Source organism: Poecilia latipinna, unplaced genomic scaffold (assembly GCF_001443285.1).
Source record: "Poecilia latipinna isolate Pla-1442-1.1 unplaced genomic scaffold, P_latipinna-1.0 Scaffold392, whole genome shotgun sequence".
Classification (NCBI taxonomy): domain Eukaryota; kingdom Metazoa; phylum Chordata; class Actinopteri; order Cyprinodontiformes; family Poeciliidae; genus Poecilia; species Poecilia latipinna.
In genome coordinates this window covers 97,797-108,215 of record NW_015113008.1, presented here as the reverse complement: position 1 = coordinate 108,215, position 10,419 = coordinate 97,797, and the positions used below count along the sequence as shown (strand labels likewise).

Sequence of the window (10,419 nt, the reverse complement as noted above, 5' to 3'; positions counted from 1 at the left end):
TTCAGCAAAGTCTTTTTTTTTTTTTTTTTTTGCCCCAATTCCAAAATGGATTCGACATCTCACTGCTTGTGTGATGGGCAAAAACACAACACAAAGATATTCACCAAAAGAAATAAATAAAATAAAACCAACTCTTGAAAACTCATAATCATGCTGGGGTGCTTATATTAGTCAGCGGCTGATAATTTTAAATTCTTCACACTGTTTTCCTGCCAAGTATTTTTCTGAGCATCAGTGAGGGAAACGACGAGAAGACGCCGACTGTGAGCCTAGAATAAAGACAAGAATGAAGAGAAATTGAAGATTACTGTGAAAGGTTTGACTCAACTATGCTCACATAAGCATCCAGAGGAACACAACCATAACATAAATATTTTATTTTATTTTTAATTTTTTTTTTTAGTCTTACACCACAAGAAAATTTTTCATGTGAAATGACCAGTACTTCAGGCTCTTTTCAGATTGTTTTGTAGAAACAAATGTAGACATTTCTAACTTGTCTGTTTTTCTTGCTTTTTTTTTTTCTTTTTTTTTTCTTTTTGCAAAGCCGAGCGTACTTTCTGAAACTTTATGGGTCTGAAAATCAATAGTCTCAGGAAGTCATTAAAATTCAGAATCACTCGAAGCAAACGCAGACACTGTTCTTCTGAGTTACTATAGGTTACAATCTGCTCCGAGGCTAAAAATAGATCATGATAATAAAGACACCGCTGTGGGGCTTTGACAGTGTGACACAATAGAGATTTCTTTTTACTCCTCCTCATTTTTAGCTTGAATTATTCTCTTCAGTCTCGTAGTATGGACTAACAATCATGTCATCAACTTCAGCTGGTTTCCACTCGCAGTGATTTGTTTTTTTGTCTTCACTACGGTTAAGCGTGAAAGTTTGTATTCTCTCTACACCGTTCTTAAACTACAGCTAAACACTTTTTTTTTTGTCAATTAGCTTGAAGAAAAACGTGTTAGCATTTTCTGTGAAATGCTGTAAAAAAAATATAAATAAATAAATAAATAAAATGCTTCATGCAAAGAACAAGGCATTCGTGTTGGGCTGTATAATTGGAATACCAGGAAATGAATCGGTAAGAGGGACTTATGAGAAAACACACCCACCTTCTCGAAGAGAGAGTGCCCGGCTGTAATTGTGTGTTTTTCGTGAGCGGTAATGATGATCACCATCCACTGGTATTAACACAGGTTGACATGAGGGTATTTTAGAAAGTGATGTGTATGGATTAGAATAAGGCAGCAGGAGGGTTTCTGCTGCTTCCTGTGATTCCCAGGCAGCTCAGTGGAGACTTCCTCTGCAGGCAGCAGCTGCTGGCGGCGTGACATTCTTAATTTGCAGTTGAGAAAACCAAACAGATTTATTATCAAAGAGGATGCACAGTGTTTTGTTTCGTTTTTGTTGGGGGTTTTTTAGACCCCGTCTCGTGTATCAGACATTTTATGCAGTTTAATTGTCCGGTTAAGTAATTAGGCAGCTGTGCTCGTGTGCAGGGAGCCTCTACTCTGTAGGTGCTGCATGTAGCCTTTGTAGAGCCTGGCTGTGCACAAATACCAAGCTGAGAGTGGCTGTTGAACTTTGGAAATGTCAGTCCTTGCTCCTCGCAGAGAGTACTATCTCTTCGGTCCTGAGTGTCCTCCGTGCACATCTTAAAACTTTCCCCGCTCTGCCGGTGACCTCCTGAAGTCGTTTGAAGCTACCTCCTGGTCGCAGACAGGAAAAGCTCAGAGGACACGGGGCCTCGGTTCAAACACAAACACATTTATTTATTTATTTATTTATTTATTTTTAACTAACCTCTGTGGTGTTGCTCTGAAGGCGTTTGACCCAGCGATACAGCCACGGCGTACACCTCGAGGGGGAAAAGATGCTGCTGTCAGCACTGTGCCGACCCTCTTTTGTAATGTAATGCCGTGGAACAGTCTTGTAAAGAAAAAATTAAACATTTAGTCCTCACCGCAGTGTGAATAATTCGAATTAAACACAGGTATACGGTCTGTGGTGTTATTTACTTGGCCGGGGTCTCTGCGGTTCTGGTTGTTTAATTTACGACGACTCGGAACAACAAAATGAATAAAAATCATATCCCATGCTGCAAAGGGTAACATGACGTGCACATGTTCAGTCACTGTGCGTGTCGTGTTTTTTTTGTTGTTGTGTTTTTTATGAATCTCGGTAGTCGAGAAGTGATCATAACTCAAAGAGCAGGGCAGGCATATGGTGCTTGTGGTGGCTACTCTTTGTTTCTGCCTTTGTTTGGGGGCTACAGCAGCGGGCCTTTGGGTTTCAGTGAACACACGACTCTGCATTCAGCCTGATCATCTGCACTGACCAATAAAAAGGAATATATGACCTGAAGAACACATTTATTGATTATTCATCAGGCGTGTTTACATAACTATTTTTATTGTTACACAAGACTGTGTTTAAACTGATATGTTGTCTACAGATGTAGGTGTACAATTCTTCCCATTTTATTTTATTTTTTTTTCTGGCAAACGTACAACTGGACTTGATCATGAATCAGCAGCCCTATTAGCTGCACAGTGAAAATGTCTATGCATTTATATATGCACATTTGCCAACTAAGCTGTGAATGTTTCCTTACGTTTTGTAATGTTTGAGTTATTTTTCTCTCTCCTCTTTGTTCCACTTTGTGTTGCTATTGATCTTCAAATAAAACACAAAAGGAAATAATTATTAAATCTCCACCATAGATTGTTTTATGTGACTGATTCTAAGTAATACAGCAAATAAAGTAAAATCAATCTGTCTGTTCAGTGCCTTGCAAAATGATTATTGTTTCCCCAACTCTTCACATTTAGTCACATTTCAGAAAACAATTTAAAGTATTTGTACTGGGATTGAACTCAAAGTAGCACATGATTGTAAAGAGGGAAGAATATAATGCATGAAAGTGAATATAACAAGTCTGCTTCTAAACTTACAGAAAGAGAGAAAATAATGGAAGACAGAGAAATCAAACAGACAAACATATGTTTCAGAAAAGCACAATACAAGATTCATTTTATGTTGACTGCAGCCCAACATGGAGTGCATCTGTAAAAACCTGAATCCAAAACACCTGTGATAAGTGTGAGCAAGCTTATTTATACAAAGGTAGGCATTGTTTAAAAGAAACAAGTTAATTTGGGGCGATGTGAATCCTTGGTCTTGGTATGGTTGAAGTGAACTCTGGTGAGGTTTGAATGCACATATGAAGACGGGAGAGACCGCTCCAAAAGGAGGGCTGCAGCGCGGGGCATTCTGCTTAAACTCATCTAAAACAAACACGCCAGTCTAGAGTTTAGCAGGAAAAACGGCTCATGGTCTTTTGTCAAAAGCAAAACTCTGACGTTACTCCATTTGTGTTTACATTTCGTGAAGAAGGAAGTTGCACTTAGCGTTTTTGGTGCAGTACCAGGTGAGCGGGTAAACGGGCTTTTCAATAGATTTGGTTTAGTTGACATATTGCAGTGCACAAGTGACCAGCAGCAGCTGAAAATGCAATAGTTGTCCTGGTTTTGTGTTGGTCTACCATATGAAATCTCGCTACTGTGTATCAAAACGTCAAGAGGTTAGAAGTAGGAATAGATTTGCAAGGTATGTATTCAAAAGCATTTCAGATCCCTCACTCTTTCCCAGAGGAGAGTACGGGAAACGTTACACTGAAAACGTTACAGAGGGCGATGCTCATCAGCTGTTGTTTACATGCAACATGTGCTGACTGCACCCCAGGTCCCTTTCATGGAATAAAAGGCGAACATGCGAATGCTCTGTTTCAACCGTGCATAGTTAGTTCAACTGCATTAACAGTCGAGCATGAGCAGAGGCAAAAAAAAAAAAAGTCCTGCTAATGCCAGCTCTGATCAGCTCACAGAGGTGCTTCATGTGAAATATGGTTTTATAATTTATCACATTTTCTTCACCCTGGACTCATTATTTATTTTAACATCTCTCTTCTCCCCCGAATAACCTAACGATACCAGGAGTTTTCGTGAAACTTTTTTAATTGGGGCTGAAGTGACAGTCCGCGTGAATACTTGCCCTCTCTCTTTTAAGCCGTTCATTCATAGAGTAAAGATCCCATTGACTCGCCAGAGACAATTACTCCCTCTTCCACAGATCAGCTCCCTGCAAACTGCAGTTGTTGACTCTTGACCTTCCCTCGCACCCAGCAGCAGCTCCAAATAAAATAATGTTATCGTGTGTCTTCTCTCAAATCCCTATTTTCTCGTATGACACCGGTCTCTAAGGGGGGAATTTGAGCGGCTCTTGAGTGCCCCCGTGTGGTCAATGCTGTTTACTTGTTTTTTAGGTTTTTTTTTTACGTCAGAAAAATCAAAACATTTTCCAGACAGATTGTCTCCACCGAAAGTTATGACATTTGTGCATCAGTTTGTCTCCATGTGTAATAATTTTGTGAAGCATGCGTGGGTGTAAACAAAAAAAAAATATATGTCAAACCTCTTAATCATAATGAGCATCTGTGTTAGTAGCACTGTCTTTGATTATTATTATTTTTTTTTTTTCCAGGCTGCGCATAAACACGTCACCTGTAACAAGACAGCAGGAACTCTCGAAAGTGACAGCCTGTCTCCTCTTTCCGCAGGAAGCGCTTTGAACCTCACATGCAGAGCATTTTTTGGCTACAGCAGAGACGCCAGCCCGCATATCTACTGGATGAAGGGCGAGAAGTTCATAGAGGACCTGGACGAAGAGAGGGTCCAGGAAAGTGACATCAAGTAAGGAACACACAACTTTGCTCCAAGTCATTCCCCTCCTCCCCCCTCAGCTCAGCAGTAATGAGGAATTAAAGGCAGATGTGGACAAATTTGCCACAAAGGACTAAATGACAATACCAGTAGTTTTTGCACGTTTTAGCCCATTAGCTCTAAATTGTGTAGACCAAAGTAAACCGACAAGAGATTTATTCCCCCGCCTTTAAAGCAGCTTCTGCTTTTAATTTGTTTCTCTATTCTGTGAACTCTGTGCACAGACTTGAAACTCGTCATGGATCATTACTCATTTGTTTTGACACTTTTTTTTTTTTTTTTTGGTTCTTTATAAACTGAAAAAGAGTCATGAATAAGGAGGGAAAATTACTTTCTGTTTGATGTGACGCCATGCTGGTTAGATCCTTACACGTTGAGGTCACATGCCGTGCAATCCTGATGAAAATGTGTCAAACATCTTAAAATGTGGCGTAATTTCTCACAGAAAATCCCAACCTTAATTCCAGTGGGGAGCAAATTTTACCTTAAGAAATAACCGAACAGTTATTTCTCAACACTTGTGTTGTTTTTTTTTTTTTTCTTTCAATAATTAAATTTTTGTGTGTTTATCTGGTGAAACGACCAACAGAAAAAAGTGGAAAGTACATGAAAACCAATCGGGATAAGGAGCAGTGCCTGCTGTTGGCTCGGTTCTGTCCAGGTAACGAAGGATATCTCTCCTTTCTGTCAGACTCTTCACTACCTTACCCAGTTAACCCTTCAGGAGTCTCGGAGGGGTTGGACTGACTCCACTTGCGCTTTTACGAGTTTTATTTATTTATTGTATTATTTTATTTACCTGTATTTTCAGGAACTGACAGGCTGACGGGAAACACCCATTGCATCATTGCAGTGATATCCACCTTGCTTTCCCCTGGGTCTACAGGAAGCTTAATAAACTCTTAGGCTCAGAAAAGGTCACCTCTCGTGACATTTTGTCACATTACGATCTCTTAAGATTCTTTGTGCATTACTTTTATCCTACTGAGGTAAAATTCAGAAAGAAAAAAATCTCAGAATTGCAGAAACTCGCCTAAAATGACGTCACTAAGAGATAATATTGGTCTTAGGATTCTTTGTGAATATGGGACCAAAGCTCAATGCCATGGAGTTAAAAAAAAAAAAAAAAGAAATAACAGAAATGAAATTTTGCAGAAAAAAAAAAGTGCAAGAATTATGATCAAGAATAAAATGGTTGTGGTCAAGATTTTTAGTTGCACGTTAGAAGCCAGGCAGGTTAATAGTTCAGAACATTTTGTCTCTTCAATTCCTCTATTTAAAAAGTAACTCTAGTATAACAAGACTGATAATAGATGGCTCATTAGTCAGGTTATCTGCTTGTGTAACCCTGCAGTCAGCTTAACAAAGATGCTTTGAGCAGTGTTTCTTTAATAAGATAAATGTTCTTTAAGAGTTTGCTTCATCGCTCTTCTGCTTTCTTTTGCGACCAGAAGCATTTCAAGGCAGCCGAATCTTCCTTCTTCATAAGTGACAGAAAATTGTCGTCTCGTTTAAGCCAGCTGACTAGCATTGTGCTACAAACAATGGGGGAGGGGCAGCACTGCAGAGAAAATGCTTCACACTTTAAACTGCAGGAAATATATGGTGGGATATTTTAGCAGTTTTGAAACTATAATTTTTCTAAATCTCGGCATAATATAACACTGGCAAGCAGATCATCCCAAATTTTAAGTTTTGTTTTGTTTTTTTTGTTTTTTCAGCTGGAAAAAAATACTTGTGCAGTTTGTAGTGAATTTGGTCCAGAGCAAATACGTTGATGAATGTTTTGTCATAAAGTCTCTCTCTGACAAGCAGAACAAGAGCACATTTGCTACTCTCCACTAGTGGTATATCACATCTTTAAAAAAATAATGCCGAGCTCCTCTTTATGAGCTTCGCACCGTTTGGTTTTATTTTACTGCAGCCTCTAAACTTTCTTTCCTTTAAAACAAGAGTATCTTCATGTCAATCCCTCCTCCTTAAAACATGTAAAGAAGTCTATAGTGTATCATCCCGGTGCATATTTCCCATCAGGGCTGTTTGCAGAGGATGCAGCTCCTTCTGATTGTTAGCTCCTCCCTTTTTTTTTTTTTTTTTTTTTTGCAACACACTTTCTCCTTCTCTGCACTACCTATTGCTGCAGATGGGCCGTGAGGACCTGAGGAGGAGGAGGACAGCAGGGTAGGAGAGAACGCAGAAGAAGTAGATGGATGCAGGAAACATGTTCCAAGTCGCTGCGGAGCAACGTTAACGAAGACGCATCTGCGATGATGAGTTTTCTCTTGCGTTGATGCACGCACGCGGGAGAAACAAATTGCAGTTTAAGCAGAGCCTTTTGCTTCTCTCTTCCTCTATTACTCCCTGACAACAAGATCCCCCCCCTCCCCACACACTCAAAGGCTGAGGGCTTCTCTGCTCAATAATTCATACCCGGACTTCATGCAGCAGATCAATAATATATTCAATCATCCGTTCTCTGTTGTTGAAGCTGATACCCTGGGCTTTCTCGGATCCTGCTTTGATTCTATTTCCATACACACGTAGCCAGAGATGAAGCCAGGAAAACCACAGGGGGCGAAGGAAAAAAGATGGAAGATAAAGCTGAACTAATCTGTGCACTGCATGAGGTTAAACTCTGTGCCCCTGATATGATAACGTGTCTCCTTCGAAAGGGTTAACATCTTGTCATCTGTCTGGCACGTCGGGTTTTATTGCTGACTTGTCAGCAGTCAAACCTTGAGCTGCTTCGGGTTTCTGCAGGCGTTTATTTACCCAACTCAGGGCCTATTGATTTTGGAGACGGGAGTTCATTTCTGTGGTAACCTGAGCCCATAAATTCTCATTTGTGCCACGGGGACAAGACTGCCTCCGTTATCGCGGCACGGTTGGCTGGACATTAGCATAGCATGCAGAGATTAATAAATTAACAAAACAAATCTGGCTTCAGCATAATGAAGTAGGTGGTCGATAAATTATTGAGCACTTTGTGTTGGCGTTTCGCAGGTGAGCGCATGAAAGCAGCGGGTGAGGTGGAAATCCGTCGCTAAGCGAGCGAGCACTGTGGTATTGTTTGTGATTCGAACAAAGGAAATTGAAGTTGACAAAATGTTCGTCATGCAATCGTCCTGTTTAGGCTACGGCATCATCCGACCTGTTTACATAAACTTTCCAGCCCTCAGTTATGATTATAAGATATGAATCATAGCATAAAGAAAATGAGCCGCTGGATGGATGGAAATAAATAGTTGTAAGAAAGGATAAACATTGTTGTGAGTTTTTTTTAAAGAGACGGAAGCCAATTTCAAGGTGTCAGAAAAATGGCTGTGAAGCAAAGTCAAATGTATTTAGTCATTTTTTAAAATATGCTGCATTTTCAACACCTCAAAGCAATCTGTAGGGCTGCTATAAAAGAATATTTTAGTAATTGAGTACTCTATAGAATATTTTTACAAGTAATCGAGGAATTGGATCTCTCACTCTCTCTACCGTTCGCTCCAAAACCGTGACGACTCGGTTCCGACATTAGAAGAGCTGTCTTACTCCTACCATCGCGCAGCAAATTGCAGCAATCCTTATTTCTCCCCAAACCCTGATATTCCCCCCGCACAATGCAACACCATGCTGCTCACACTTCACAACAACTCATAGGCGGAAGTATGCTCAAATAATGCAAAAAATACATAACATCCCTCCTACAACTTCTCAACCCAGAACAGGAATAAAACCTATTAGTTAGAACAAAAAGATCCAGAGGATGCTTCACTCAACCCAGAGCAAACTTACAATCCAGAGAAACTCCTATTAGTTTATCTAGAGAAACTACCTTAGATCAATATTTAGCATTAAACTTGTAAGGCCTATAGAAAATCCTTTTAGATTACAAATCTAGAACAAACTTAGAATGGACCTCCTATTAGTTTATAAATTTCAGACTACTTATTCTTATTCTTGCTAAATATGGGGAACTCGATATTTAGTTCTGTACTTTTACCTGTTTGTTTATTTTTGGTTTGTTGTTTTTGTTTGTATTTCCTTCCAATTCATATTAAGCACTTTGAATTGTCTTATCACTAAAAATGTGCTATGTAAATGAAATTACCCTACTTTATCTTACCTCTTAAAAAAAGATTAAATGACTTGGATTATGTATTTAAACTTATTTAAGTAACTATTACAATTCAGTTAATTCTGCAGCTTAGATTGATAGATATGCTCTAACCCTTTTGTCGCATTAGGACAAGATCCCCAGACTCAACGGTAACGTTGGTGAAAAAGTGTTTGTGCTGCTAATGGTACTTGAACATCTGCTGCAACAACAACCACCATTTAAAGTTATTCAAAAGGCCACCACTGGAGTTCAAGCTCTCGCAACCTGCTGCTGCTGCTGCTGCTGCGGAGGCAGCAGAAGGACCTTTCACTTCATGTAGCATTATGGATTTGCTGTTCCAAGAAGTCCTTGAAATATGAGAGAAAGAGTGTTTGCCAAACTGCTGGGCGGAGGTCTCTTGGAGATAATAAAAAGAGGAGAATCAGTCTGAATCTCAGCCTCTCTGGGAGAACTTATTGGTTTTTCAGCTCATCTGCGTGTGACAGAATAAAATCTCTGATTTCATCAAATTCTTCTGAATATTTTTTACAGTCATTGCTTCAAAGTTTATTTCATCCTGCTTTGACTTTTTTGATACTTTGGTTGATGTTTTCTTGCAAGTTTCTGAAATTTTTTGACACCTTTTATTCAGTTAAGAGTGATTTGACCAATACATTTGAGAGCAAATTAGTTATCCTACTTGCACCTGTTACCTCCACCATCATGTGCAGTAGCAAAACTTGTTTTAGCTCCCCTCATCAACCCTGTTTCCCACGTCAAGTCCCCACAAGATCTCCATTTGAGGCCCAGGTGGTCATTTTCTACCAGCTCCTAGAACAGAAAACTCCCTTCGCAGGCCCACGGTGTGATTATGTGAAATGAGAGGCTTCAAAGTGGGCATCACTCCCCGGAGAGAGACATGAATTATTCCTACGTCTTCATCTTAAGTCCACCCTTCTTCCCGCAGCACAACAACTTCAGGATCAGCAGCCCTGCCTTAAACTCTCTCCTCACTCGTGATACATTTTCAATTACAGTTGACAAAATCTCTCCAACAAGCCGTCCTTGTGTGCGGTTTATTGGCTCGAAGGCAAGAGAAGTGAGATTCTTGAGAGTCATTACCTCTCCTCTCCCCCCCTCCGTTCCTCCCAAATACACTCGAGCTGGCACACGCAAACACTCTGCCCTCATCCCGCTCCTCCTTCTCATCATGGCGAATGATGCAGACGTACACACACACACGCACACAAACAGCGGAGTCGCGCTTTCTCATTTGTGCTTTGTTTCCTTTGTCGCATCATTTGTGCTGAGGGTGCTGTAAAAGTGGGCTAAGTAGTGTGTCTGAGGTATGAGCGAGCGTCGTCTCCCTTTTCTCTACTCCATCAGGCTCAAGCAGCCCAGCGGGGGAGCAGTGGGGGGGTAGGATGGTGGGGCACTCATTTACTTTATGGAATATTACTTTCTCTCCTTCTTGCCGTTACCATGGCAGCCGCTATAAAAAGAATTTCTTCTCATCGCCATTATTTGATTCCCCCCCCCCCCCCCCCCCC

At 40.4% G+C, this 10,419-nt stretch overlaps 1 protein-coding gene across 6 annotated transcripts in view; it reads left to right on the top strand.

Annotated features, from left to right (window-relative positions):
- The window catches only part of il1rapl1a (interleukin 1 receptor accessory protein-like 1a), a 229,033-nt gene that overhangs the window by 200,195 nt on the left and 18,419 nt on the right, over positions 1-10,419 (top strand). For all 6 annotated transcript variants that reach the window (XM_015037094.1, XM_015037093.1, XM_015037097.1 and 3 more), the window contains one exon: positions 4,620-4,752. In XM_015037094.1, coding sequence (XP_014892580.1) covers positions 4,620-4,752 — 133 coding nt within the window. The remainder of the gene's footprint in view (positions 1-4,619; positions 4,753-10,419) is intronic.